Below are 14,864 nucleotides of genomic sequence, written 5' to 3' on the forward strand. Positions count from 1 at the left end.
GTACCTTCTTGTCCTGTAGGTCAGTAGAGAGCTCATAGCTGTCAGAGAGACTGGCCTTGCACCTCTTGTTCTCCTCCTCCTCCTGCTTGCGGAGGGCCAGACTGGCAGGCTGATGACGTGTTCGCAGTGCCCAGGCAAGGCTAGCCGAGCTGGGAGGGGCCACACACGGAAGCCCCCGGGGGCCTGGAGGACCAGGACCCCTATTGTTGTCACTGTAGCGCTCGGTGCCACGCAGGTACGCTGTGGTCTGGCTGTAGGGGCCGTCTGAGTGGGCCCCTGGCGGCTCCACACACTGGGTTTCTGCTTCCACACTGGGGACAGAAGGATGAATGAGAGGGGAAAGGGCTTGATGAAAAGGGGGCACACCCTGGCCCAGTAATCTCCAGCCCCAAACGATCTCCAGCCCCAAACACAGATGTATTGTCACTAACAGGTAAGTCACATACATGTACATATTAGACCTGTGTAGCTGGGGCGGCAGGTAGCTTAGTGGTTAAGAGCGTAGTGCCAGTAACCGAAAGGTCGCTGGTTCTAATCCCTGAGCCGACTAGGTGAAAATTCTGTCAATGTGCCCTTGAGCAAGGCACTTTACCCTAATTGCTCCTGTAAGTCGCTCAGGATAAGAGCGTCTGCTAAATGACAAATAAAAATGATGGAAGAGGACCAAACTTACTCACACACATTCACACACTGGCACTTTGTACTTAGCTTCTCACCACAACAAAGATCATAATTGACTCGAGCTATTCTAAATATTTTTTTATGTGCAGCAAACCTTTCAGTCACACCGATGGTTATAAAACAACATGTGATCAGCATGACCCATTCCTTCAAAACAATGTTCCTTCCACTGGAGCTGACAGAATCAAGTGAAGTTTCCTGCCTTGTGAACCAAAGTCCTGCAGGTGACAGGGTCTCTGCCCTCTCTCTCTCTCTCTCTCTTTCTATCTCTCTCTCTCTCTCTCTCTCTCTCACTATTTCTTTGTCTTTTTAGCAGCGAGTCTTTCTCTCTTTCTGTCTCACATTCTCTCTCTGTCATACAGGAAAATAACAGGTATTTTCACATTACGGCAGTCATTAGCCATAAACACACTCCACTGCCACTAACTCCATACCTGACCGGAAAGACCTGGTCTTTACAATAAGCTCACACGCATGCATGCATAGGACTGTACTATTGACAAATACAATAGATTATGAAACAACCACTTATACATATAAACGTTAACTTCTTCTACTAGGCCTGTACAGTACTACAACACACACGTGTCTGATGTAACCTACATAATGAACTACTGCACAAAATAAATAGAGATAGACAACACATAGGCATGTAGAAACAGAAACAGCCTAAGCAAGCAGCCTCTCATATACAGTAAAGCCCAACAGTCTTCTCAGGCCTGATCTACCAGGTAATCCAACAGCTACTCCACTGTCCTGCTCTCTATCCCATGTAGCAACAGTCAGCCAGTCCAGTCAGCCAGTCAGTCAGTGAGTAACCACTTCACCACAGTCACATGCCCCTGCCTCGACTTCCTTCCCTGCCACACCCCCTCTGTCCAGGCGCTGCCCTATGGTTCTTTCTCAATCCCTGAAGAAAACATAATGACAGAGCAGAGTCACAGGGAAACTAAAACTGGCAGTATGCAAATGTATGTGGTGAAAGCTATCTTCAGACTATGAGGCAGGCAAACGTCATTTTAAAATACCTAAGTGGTTACAACATGTTCTGTAGGACTAGGGTACAACAATTTGGAAAACGTATGTTCTTTCTCTCTCTTTTTGGTCCTCCTTTTTCCTGTTTATCTCATTCTCTTCCCCTGAGAAGCAGTGGTTTCCTGTGTTGGTGTGGAGCTGACAGAAAATATATGACAGGGAGGAAGGAACACTTTGGAGGACTATGGAAACAGAACACCAATGATCCTTACACAGCCACAGTAGACACATTAGTTGAGGTTGAGAATACTATGTTCTTTGTGCAATAGCAACAGAGTGTTGATGTTACAACACCTTAGCAATCAGAACATCAGGGGAGAGGAATCAGTGTACACACGTCATAGTGGTTTTTAACAGCATTTTCTGTATCGAGAAATAAACATTCCCTGATAAAGAGGGTGAAACAAGGCCACAATACTGTGAAAGGCCGTTTGAACACAGGGGACCGTAGCATGTTATGTAATGGAGCCAGCTGTACAGCGATACATCTCTGACCCCTGCTGGAATGTTCACCTTACTGCAGCTCAGTTCAGATAAAGATTTCAGTTGGAATGTGGATTTTGTTACTTGAGAAATGGTAGTGGCCAATAAGTGTACATCTGTTACATTTGTACTATACTTCACATTGATGACCCATGTGTTTGAACTATTAGAGGTACTGTATTGATGTACTTTGTGTTTGAACTATAAGAGATACTGTATTGATATATTTTGTGTTTGAACTATATGATGTATTGATGTACCTTGTGTTTACACTATAAGAGGTACTGTATTGACGTACCTTGTGTTTTAACTGTATTATGTATTGTATCTAAACTTGTGTTTGAACTACAAGATATACTGTACTGATGTACCTTGTGTATAAAGACAACTTCCTTTTACTCTATTGATGTTTAATCAGACTTCTCTAAGAATGTAATATCCGTTAGCAGCTCTGTCCAGATCTCAAGCTTTGCTGAAATCCACTCTCTACCTCAACATCTCCACTCTACTAATAAATCATATTTTTTCTGTCTGTATCATCATCTCTCACTCCAGGTTTTCTAATCCTCCTTTCTTTCTCTGCCCCCGCATCCTCACAAATGGAGAAACTGAGAAGGAGGAGGGGGTTGCATAGTGACAGTTGCCGTGAGACCTATGTGGGCGGGGAGGCAGTTCATGGGATGAGGAGCATAGTTGCCATGACGATGGATTGACCGTTAACAACGTTTAGGTGGGTGTAGATGCATTGTGGGCTGTGAGTGACAGACAGTCATCATGACCATAATGCTACAAGTGTGTGTTACAATGAATCTACTTTATACATACAGCACACAAATGTATAACACCGGGCAGACTACTGTAGTTAGTCACACAACTGCAAGCAGAAACTCACACACCCAGTCTCTATTGTAGGTCTGTGTTCCCATTTACTGTATAAATAGTCTGCGACTTACCACAGTGCACCACTAGAACCAGTGCTCCTTTTATGGAGTGGAAAACATGGACAGTTTGGACACAAAAGTTGGTGACAAAGCCACACAGTTAAACACCAAAAGATAGGGACACCACGCTGGCTGCCACATCACACAGGAGGACACAGATGGCCTTTTCATGTCTGTCTCCCAGCCATATCTAAACATGGGTTGCACAATATCACACATGAAAAAACAACCTAAGGTTTCTAGGCTACTGATGATAACTCTCTGAACATCCTCTTTCACTGTCCTCCTCTCCTCATCTCAGCTCATACCCACACCCAGGGCAGTTGCCATACCCTATTTAAAGTAGGCAACAAAAAAGTTGACAAATCATTCCAATCCCGATTAAAATGCGAAGGCTGTTTAGCCTATTGCTTGGCTGGCTTTCGGAGAGTAACTGCCAGCCTCCGCGCCTTTCTCTCACTTTAAGAAAGCAGAGAGCAGAGACAGTGCCAGACAGTTTGCTTTGCCGGTCAGCCGTTTAGGCAGTGCATCGATTGCTTTGAATTTGATGTTAGCATTTGAACTCGGCCTTGTAAGCATGCCAGCTGTTTTATGCACAGGTTACTTTTACATTGATGTCGGCAAAGGCAGTGAATCCAATAGGCTAGGATAAGATAAGCTTCCCCTAAAGTAAGTTGAATAAATTTGCCAAAATTAGCTTTTGAATGACTCGTGCCTATACATAAATGAATAAAATCATTCAGAATACCAGAAAGCATGATTTGGCCACAGAGTATCATTAGGTTATTTTAAAAAATGAGCTGTGGATTGTTTTAAGCGTTTTTTGGGGGGACAATAATTTCCTCCTCCAGGCTAGATGGACGTCATACTGTACAATTTGTGTCTCCCTTTTTCATAGGCCTACAGTAGATGGTTGCACTCAAGACAAGGTCATTTCTACTGATCTGTTTGTCAGCGTCAGCAGAGTAGCCTACTTACTAATTTGTGTCATATAAAAAAAGATGTTGCTTATGTCTCCAGTCATATTAAGTGTAGTAGAATTGCATGAAATGTGTTTATAAAAGGCCACATTTTTCCCGTGCAAAGAAAGGAGAAGAAACCTCTTAGTGCTACTCTATGTCACTACGCGCTCAGGTATGCATTGTTCAGAACTGTCTGGTTTGCTTACAGTGACTGACTTATATTATTAGCCTAAATTATGACTATGCAATCTACTCATCACATTAAGAATAGTAGCCTATCTTACATTAGTCTGCAAATGGTGAAGAAATTGCTTCCCCAAACTTGAAACTCACACGCTGCCTATGGATGATGGCATTTGAAGTCGGCCTTGTTGTTACTTGATAACTCCATGTTTTTCCCATGGTATAACTGTGTATGACTGTGTTTACATAATACACTTAGACACAACGGATATATGAGTAAAACGTTGTATAAATCATGAGGGTGGCCATCGCACAGATGACATCAGAGCCTCATGTTTGATGGATGAGCCTCCTGTAGTCCTGTTACAGTGCTGCTACTGACTGAGGACCTCTGTGGTGCTACAGGTAGGCTACACTCATAAGGTCCCAACATAACTCGGTTCACCTCAGATTCTGTAGCTCAGCTGGTAGAGCACGGCGCATGTAATGCCAAGGTAGTGGGTTCGATCCCCGGGACCACCCATACACAAAAATGTATGCACGCACGACTGTAAGTCGCTTTGGATAAAAGAGTCTGCTAAATGGCATTATATTATTATTTCGGATTAGAAACCGATGGGGGACATTCTGGGGAAAGAGATGTGTGACACTGCGGGTGCTTTTGACAATATGTGATGAGAAGCAGAGAGGAGAGGAGTAGAGAAGTGAGTGGGGAAGAGATGTATTGTCTGCAGTGTGAAACACACCGTCACCTCCTCGCTAGTTGCCCCCTGCTGCCTGTTCTTCGTGTCCCACTTTATTCATTATTGATGGGCAGCCTGTCAGCGTGTGTTGCAGAGGGCAGCAGCATGTCTCATGGGTCCACAACAGGTCAGAGTGGCTGGGACTTTAAAACCACATGAGCTCCCTGCCATCGATGAGAGACCATGATACTCTATTGATCTGCAACGTGACTGACCACAGGTCACTTTAACAGGCTCCTCTCACACTACATCCCCTTTATCTCCTCTGCCTGTCTGTCCTTCACCCCTCACTTGTCCCTCACTTCTTCCTTGTTCTGTCTCCACAATAGAGCTCACCGACAGACACCAGGGGTGAGAGTAACCCATGCCTTATGCTTTAGCAATAGTGATAGAATAATACAATCCTTTTCAAGACCGATCAAAGGAAAACACCACTGACCATCCATCCAGAGAGAACAACAACAGACTTTAGTTTATGTAAGCTACACTGTATATACTAAAGTATGTGGACACCCCTTCAAATTAGTGGATTCGGTTATTTCAGCCACACCCATTGCTGACAGGTGTATAAAATTGAGCACACAGCCATGCAACCTGACAGAGCTTGAGAGGATCTGCAGAGAAGAATGGAAGAAACTCCCCAAATACAGGTGTGCCAAGCTTGTAGCATCATACCCAAGAAGACTCAAGGCTGTAATCGCTGCCAAAGGTGCTTCAACAAAGTACTGAGTAAAGGGTCTGAATTCTTATGCAAAAGTGATATTTCCATTTTAAAATTTTAATACATTTGCAAAAGTTTCTAAAAACCTGTTTTTGCTTTGTCATTATGGGGTTTTGTATGTACAGTTGATGTCGGAAGTTTACATACACCTTAGCCAAATACATTTAAACTCAGTTTTTCACAATTCCTGACATTTAAACCTAGTAAAAATTCCCTGTCTTAGGTCAGTTAGGATCACCACTTTATTTTAAGAATGTGAAATGTCAGAATAATAATAGAGATAATTATTTATTTCAGCTTTTATTTATTTCATCACATTCCCAGTGGGTCAGAAGTTTACATACACTCATTTAGTATTTGGTAGCATTGCCTTTAAATTGTTTAACTTCGGTCAAATGTTTCGGGTAGCCTTCCACAAGCTTCCCACAATAAGTTGGGTGAATTTTCCTCCTGACAGAGCTGGTGTAACTGAGTCAGGTTTATAGGCCTCCCACATATTTTCAATAGGATTGAGGTCAGGGCTTTGTGATGGCCACTCCAATACCATGACTTTGTTGTCCTTAAGCCATTTTGCCACAACTTTAGAAGTATGCTTGGGGTCATTGTCCATTTGGAAGACCCATTTGCGACCAAGCTTTAACTTCCTGACTGATGTCTTGAGATGTTGCTTCAATATATCCACATAAATTTCCTTCCTCATGATGCCATCTATTTTGTGAAGTGCACCAGTCCCTCCTGCAGCAAAGCACCCCCACAGCATGATGCTGCCACCCCCGTGCTTCACGGTTGGAATAGTGTTCTTCGGCTTGCAAGTCCCCCCTTTTTCCTCCAAACATAACAATGGTTATTATGGCCAAACAGTTCTATTTTTGTTTCATCAGACCAGAGGACATTTCCCTAAAATGTACGATCTTTGTAGTCATGTGCAGTTGCAAACCGTAGCCTGGCTTTTATATGGCGGTTTTGGAGCAGTGGCTTCTTCCTTGCTGAGTGGCCTTTCAGGTAATGTCGATATAGGACTTGTTTTACTGTGGATATAGATACTTTTGTACCTGTTTCCTCCAGCATCTTCACAAGGTCCTTTGTTGTTGTTCTGGGATTGATTCGCACTTTTCGCACCAAAGTACGTTAATCTCTATCTTGAGCGGTATGACGGCTGCGTGGACCCATGGTGTTTATACTTGCTTACTATTGTTTGTACAGATGAACGTGGTACCTTCAGGCATTTGGAAATTGCTCCCAAGGATGAACCAGACTTGTGGAGGTCTACACATGTTTTTCTGAGGTCTTGGCTGATTTCTTTTGATTTTCCCATGATGTCAAGCAAAGAGGCACTGAGTTTGAAGGTAGGCCTTGAGATACATCCACAGGTACACCTCCAATTGACTCAAATTATGTCAATTAGCCTATCAGAAGCTTCTAAAGCCATGACATAATTGTCTGGAATTTTCCAAGCTGTTTAAAGGCACTTAGTGTATGTACATTTCTGACCCACTGGAATTGTGATACAGTGAATTATAAGTGAAATAATCTGTCTGTAAACAATTGTTGGAAAAATTACTTGTGTCATGCACAAAGTAGATGTCCTAACCGACTTGCCAAAACTATAGTTTGTTAACAAGAAATTTGTGGAGTGGTTGAAAAACGAGTTTTAATGACTCCAACCTAAGTGTATGTAAACTTCCGACTTCAACTGTAGATTGATGGGGCACATAAAAAAAAAATCAATTTTAGAATAAGGCTGTAACGTAACAACATTTTGAAAAAGTCAAGAATACTTTCCAAATGCACTGAATATACAAAAGTATGTGGACACCCCTTCAAATTAGTGGATTCGGCTATTTCAGCCACACCCGTTGCTGACAAGTGTATAAAATCGAACACACAGCCATGCAATTTCCATAGACAAACATTGGCAGTAGAATGGCCTTACTGAAGAGCTCAGTGACTTTCAACGTGGCACAGTCATAGGATGCCACCTTTCCAACAAGTCAGTTCGTCAAATTTCTACCCTGCTAGAGCTGCCCCGGTCAACTGTAAGTGCTGTTATTGTAATGTGGAAACGTCTAGGAGCAACAACAGCTCAGCCGCAAAGTGGTAGGCCACACAAGCTCACAGAACGGGACCACCGAGTGCTGAAGCACGTAGCGTGTAGAAATCGTCTGTCCTCAGTTGCAACACTCACTACCAAGTTCCAAACTGCCTCTGGAAGCAACGTCAGCACAATAACTGTTCGTCGGGAGCTTCATGAAATGGGTTTCCATGGCCGAGCAGCCGCACACAAGCCTAAGATCACCATGCACAATGCCAAGCGTCGGCTGGAGTGGTGTAAAGCTCGCCGCCATTGGACTCTGGAGCAGTGGAAACGTGTTCTCTAGAGTGATAAATCACGCTTCACCATCTGGCAGTCCGACGGACGAATCTGGGTTTGGCGGATGTCAGGAGAAGGCTACCTGCCCCAATGCATAGTGCCAACTGTAAAATTTGGTGGAGGAGGAATAATGGGGCTGTTTTTCATGGCTCGGGCTAGGCCCCTTAGTTCCAGTGAAGGGAAATCTTAATGCTACAGCAAACAATGACATTCTAGGCGATTCTGTGCTTCCAACTTTGTTTGGGGAAGGCCCTTTCCTGGTTCAGCATGACAATGTCCCCGTCCACATACTTATGGGCATGTAGTGTATGAACCATCATCGCAATTTAGTGATAACGTCACATCATCAAACGGCTATATTATAGTAATGATGGAAAGATAGGTAATGTCTCTCTTACAAAATGTCTGAAACAGGAAATGAACACATTTACCCATGAGTTGAATAACTTTCATTGTAGAACTCAGAAGTGAATACTGTGAGAGAACAAACAAATCATTCATCTGTCAGATTCCAGCATTCTTCTGCCTCCTACACTCCATCCAATGATTCCACTCCTCCATCTAACTGACTCTCTGATAATCTCCAACCAAAAACATGTTTTTAACCCTCTCTCCTCTCACAGACATTACTCACATACTGATACTGTACATATACACACTACTGTACCTCTCAATACATAACATTTGAAAGGCTGTAAACCCAAATTCCCTTTACTCTTTCTTTTTCTTTCAGCAACATTGACCCAATTTCCTTACTACATACAGTAACTACATCATACCTATGTCTTGTGTGTGTGTGTGTATGTGTATGTGTGTGTGTGTTTGCAATGGCAACAGGGAGTGACAGCCCCTGACATAACCCATCTGCTCTGGTCTCAGCAAGTGCTCTCTTTCATTTTAACGACATCCACTATGTCACAGGTAATGGCCATTCATTATCACACTCCTCCTGTACACTCGCAAACATGAACTTCCTGTAATGAACACTACCAATAACCCTGATGTATCTTCACTAGACACCATTGTGTACAGTTAACTGTCCATACACAGTCATAGTATCTATAGAAGCTGTTCAAATATCAATAAATATATTAAGGGCATAGACTGGAGCTGAATTAAACAGCCTTCGTAACACACGTGTCTGCTCCACAGTAGGTCCACCATACTGACTCAGTCATACTGACTCAGTCAGCTCTATAATAAGCACATACAGTGCATACACACACGTTTTACATACAATCCAACTGTCAATCACTCAAGACTTACCACTACTTACAGCATGTCATGTCTGTTGTGCTGTACAGAAAGTTTGGGAGTGAAATCAAGAGTCCTTACCGTGCTGCTGAAGTTAACGAGAGGTCCCACACGGACTGGTGTAGCGTGATAACAAACACACACACTTCACAAACACACACTCACATTATTTCGCTCACCCTGCAGAGTTGCAAGGCTATATTCTTTACAGTCTTTTGGCAGCTCTGAACTTACTCACCCCACCCAAACTCTCTCACCCTCCCTCCCCCTGCTTCTTTCCTTCTCACATTACCCAGCTGACCGACCGACAGGCAGGCACACACTCTATTACACAGTGGCAAATAGTACAAACACACACACCAGTCACAACAGAATAGACGGGAGAGAAAGGGTCAGAGGGGATGATCATTTACTTCTCATTCAAATCACACCAATGACAGAATGGAGTCTGGTCTATACAGTTCGATACCTGGGATATTATGTCATGTCATACTGCATTTCTGCTATACTGTATACTGCTATACCTTCATGAGTGTGTGGGTGTGTTCATGTGTAGGTCTACTGGGTGATTAGAGTAAAGGAAACACACATACATCATAAATACACACAGATATCATTTTCTATTGGCCACCAACATTTTATTGAAGATGCCTGTGCCCACAGTTACCGGTCAGCTACTGTATGTGTCTCAGAGACACAGTTGAGAAGTACAGTAGGACTACTCTACCATTGAGATTATAATCACTATGCCCTCTGCTGTCCAGAGGTCTACACTACAACTACATTTACAGTGGGAAATTATGATGGGTGTAGTACATCAGGACATTTTCTAAATTCTTCTCTGCACCAATTATGATATGTTTATTTCAGATACGGATCAATGTCCTCTAACATTTCTAAACAAACACAAACAAATACCAGGACATTCAACCCGTTGAAATTGAAAGCTTTTTTTTGTTTAATCTCATTGTGTGATGATAAGACTTTGGTGGCAGTGTAGTAGCTGCTGAACACAAAGAATGACTAGGCTAGTTTAAAACTGAGGTGACATGGGTGAGATGAGCAAATAAGAATAATGATCTCAGACAGTGAGCAAATAAGAGACAAAGATATACAGTTAAATCTAACTACCACTGAGTCATATTTTCTGGTAAATCACTATCACAATGAGACTACAATTCACATGCAACTAAAGAAGGATAATTCCGTTTAAATCCATCCAGACTGGGGCTCTGTCCAGTGTCATTCAACTGTTAAACTGTAGTGAAGGGGCCTCCAAGAGTCCCTCATAGAGACTGAAAGTGTGACTCAGGTGATTGGCTGAGCTGTCCAGCTTGACTCCATGAGACCAATCAACTGTCCAGCTTGATGCCAAGAGACCAATCAAAGTGCAGGGTTATCGAGAGGAGGGGCTACTGCACCCTGAGGAGGGACAACAGAACTGATGGGACGCTTCATCCTCACACTCCTCACTGAGGAACCAACGGGAATGGGTAAAGCGAGAGACAGACAGAGAGAGAGGGAGGGAGACAGGGTGATAGACAGACAGAGAGAAAGGGAGGGAGGGAAGGATACAGAGTGAGGGAAGAAGACATGGAAGTAGGGAGGGTGACGAAGGAGACAGACAGACAGATACACAGAGAAACAGAGAAAACAGATAGCAAGAAAAAGAGAAAAAGCATGAGACAGAAATACATGACAAAAAGCTGATCAAAGCCTACATTGGTGGAAATGATACTGAGAGAAGAGAGGAGCAGGAGGCTGTCGAAATGTTCCTGTCATATCCTAATTGTGTAAAAAGGAAACACTTTGAAGTCAAGTTTCTGTGTCTATGAGTCAGCTGAAGCCAGAGGTCAATATCATCATAGTAAAGCTAAGGGAGTGAATGTTATTTATAATAATGGTTACATGGAGAAAATCGGACCTCTCTGAAATGAAAATGGATGGCCCTCCCTTCAGCAAAATATATTTGACCTAAACCCTCCCTGAACGCTTGAAAATAAAGTGACCCAACCTATACCCCAAATAATAATTAAAACAAAGTGGATAGCAGAGAACATGTGTACCATTTGACCTCACTTCTTCGACAGACCAGAGCTTTAGATATGCACTTTAATAAACTGTTCTTCGTCCTGCAAGCATTATATGGCAACGCAGGAATTTTGATAGCGCACAGGGCTGTGGGCCAGAAGGTTGTGGGTTCACAGACCACCGTGGACAAGAGTAGGAGTGGAAAGATCTCCTTTATAGTAAAACCATTGCATGAGTCGATCAAGGTATTTGCAGGTCCGAGAAAAAATAGCCTTTAATAAACATTCCATACAATTCTATGTCATTTTACATATTAGCAGAATATTTTTTAATATCACACATATTACCGAAATTACAGGCTAAGAATGGACAGAGAGATAGGCCTGTGTGTTCATCTTATCATATTTATCCAATGCCAAATCAGTGTGTCTTGTTTGCAACAAAGCTGCCCCTGTTTGCAAAGACATCATTAAGAATCTGAGCATGTACTTTCAAAAGTTAGGCCTACCTTTCCACCCTAGACAGAGTAGGCCTACCGATGCAGAAAAATGCTGGCTACTCTTCCGTGGCTTAACCCAACGAGAGAAGGTCACAAGTGTTTCCCTAAATTTCTGTTGTACAGAAAGTGAATAGCTTAATCAATTGATAGTGACTGAATTAGATTACTTCCCAAGAAAAGTCTATGTTTAGTCTCCTCGGCTATAGAAGGTTGTATCTCAGCCTCTGAATATCAAAGAAACGAAACAATGACATTCCCATATGCATCTGCATATTTTATAGCTTGTTTCAAGCATAAAGCATCGCGGACCAAAGCGCTGTTATAGATCACTTTATATTATCGGATCCGTTTTAAGCTAAGAAGGGTTAGGCCTGTGCTTTTTGCCATTTTCTTTAATAAAAGGTAGGCCTATGGCATACGCTGTCATACCCCTCAATTTGAATCCTGGTTTTAACTTAACAGCCCTTCACTGGGCTATTAAAAGAGTATATGGTGGGTTGAGGAATTGACTTACAAATCTATGGATATAGCAGCCTATAGCTTAATTTTGTCTGTCAAAAACGTAGGCCTACATCTTATTTCTTAAATAGTAAGAAATATGCTCCAACACAAAGCTCTCTTGTTGTTAGTCAAGTCTAATTAAAATGAAGACGGTTGAAATGAATTATGCCTACTCGAATTTGCCTACTTTCAGCACCATGAAATGTCTATTTCCGATTGATTGTGACGCAGCTGCTGCTTCAAGTTTCAGCACCATAATGCAAATTACTTGAATCTGGCTTATTGTGAGGTCAATAACTCTGATAAATACATAATGGGCAAGAAACATTGTTTTCATTCAATTATTTAGTCAATTATAGTAGTAGCAAGCTATGAAAGTTGACCTCCAGTCCTCCTTCTCATCTTCATGCTCTCCTTCTCAAACTGAACAGAACATAGGCTATAGACTAGTCCGTGTGCAAGATATTGCATTTTTTGGACTAGGCTTAATCCCAAAAATATTTTCGGAAGAAGCCTTTGACACTCTCCTGAAATGCCACTGTAGGCCTACACAGCACAGCCATTGGTTAGGCAGCACACAAAAAAGGTTTTGATCAGCAAGAGCAGAGCAGACTGGGGCTCAGGGTTGTGATATCCATTGCAGTGTGTAATGCAGCCTAATTTTATTTACACCGTCCCAGAAGCTATCTTAGAAATATAACTTCGCTCTGTGCTTCTCCGAGCATGCACTTCGTAGCCTATAGCCTTTAGGTGATGGATCATTTGATTGAGACCACACTAAATAGCCTATAGGCACAATTGATATTGCACGCCCAGCAGAGAATCAGAGATGAGGTATATCGATATATAGCCTAATAAGCAACTAACTGAGAAATATTACAAATTACATGACCCTCCCCTGGACTAGATTAAAAACATACTAAACCCTCCCCTTGACTGAAATTGAAAAAGCATGACCCTCTACCATTTTCCTCCAGGTAAACATTCTATAAATTTCGATCCATCCCTAAGGATTGTTGGATAACATTTTAAATATTTAAGACTAGGCAACACTACATGCAAATGAGCCACCCAAATGTGTTATCATGGCTACATTATCATTTGTGTTGCTTAGCCATCAGCTGCTGTATTCTAGGTCATATTTCCATAATACTCTGTCCATGCAAAAATGTTAACTAGTGCCCATTGACTGCACACTAGGCCTGTACATCCTCTCCCAATAGATGGCAGTCCTGGAGCATGATGCACTGAAGCTGGTGCCTGTTCAAGTTCATCACAAGGCCATGTTGAGGCAGAGAGAGAGAGAGAGAGAGAGAGAGAGAGAGAGAGAGAGAGAGAGAGAGAGAGAGAGAGAGAGAGAGAGAGAGAGAGAGAGAGAGAGAGAGAGAGAGAGAGAGAGAGAGAGAGAGAGAGAGAGAGAGAGAGAGAGAGAGAGAGAGAGATTCAGTGGGTTTAGTGGTGACTCAGACCACCCTCAGACCCTCCACTCATCCAAGATGATTGTTATTTCTCTTCTCTAAGTGAGGACATCTCTCTCTCTTTGTATAAAGGCCCTTTTTAAGTGAGCTCTCTGGCTCTGTGTTAAGCTGTTAAAGAGGTAGCCATCTCTCTTCCCCTCTCAGACACAGCTGTTAAGATGGAGACAACAACAGTAAGGACTCCTGATAGGAAGAAAGATGAGGAGGCAGCATGGCAGTATGGCACAGGCTAGGGTCAGGGGTGAACTGGTGACATATTCCCACAGGTGTATAGGAGGCAAGGTGATGAAAGGCAAAGCAGGTGGTGAAAGATGGTGAGAGGATGAGGTGACATAACAATGGATGGTTCTTGCACAGGTTAGGGGCTGGGTATAAGGTAAGGGTGTTAGGGTTAACCAGGGGTTTAGAACCAGTGGATTGAAGGGGATTTGTAGGAAGGAGAAAGGGAGGGCAAGCTTTGAAGGTAGGTTTGGTGACCAGGGCAGGGGAGTGGTGGACTGGGGATATTTTTAGGGTTCTAAGGGTCTTGCAGGAGGTAAGGATTGTTGTGAGGTATTCACAGGTTCTTGGGATTCTTTTGAAGGCCTTTAGGTGGCCCTTACCTTGCCTGCTGCGAGTGTTTGGCAGACGAGGGGCAGCAGTACTGATGGAGGCTGAAGAAGCTGTTAACAGTCAGACTGGTGGGGAGGAGGGTGGCATAGGGGCTGGCTGCAGTAGGGGTTGTGGGAGCAGAGATTGGATAGCTTGAGTAAGATGGTGACTGCCTGACACTTAAGAAAGAACAAAAAAGAGACAGAGACACACACAGAGAGAGGAAAAGAGACAGAGAGATGATGCAAAAATGAAGACAGAAAGAGAAAATTGAATTGAAGCAAGAAACAAGAAACAAGAAACAGCATTGACATTGAGTGAAGCAGCAATGGTAGTAAACATGAGAGACATATACTGTAGATAAAGAGAGATTAAAAGAAGCTGATGTAT

The 14,864-nt window shown here is 42.8% G+C and overlaps 1 protein-coding gene across 1 annotated transcript in view; it reads right to left on the reverse strand.

Moving 5' to 3' along the window:
* The window catches only part of iqsec2b (IQ motif and Sec7 domain ArfGEF 2b), a 70,498-nt gene that overhangs the window by 14,812 nt on the left and 40,822 nt on the right, over positions 1–14,864 (reverse strand). Inside the window, exon 2 of the mRNA XM_041844907.2 lies at positions 5–311. Coding sequence (XP_041700841.2) covers positions 5–311 — 307 coding nt within the window. The remainder of the gene's footprint in view (positions 1–4; positions 312–14,864) is intronic.

This window comes from Coregonus clupeaformis, chromosome 24, assembly GCF_020615455.1.
Source record: "Coregonus clupeaformis isolate EN_2021a chromosome 24, ASM2061545v1, whole genome shotgun sequence".
Lineage (NCBI taxonomy): Eukaryota > Metazoa > Chordata > Actinopteri > Salmoniformes > Salmonidae > Coregonus > Coregonus clupeaformis.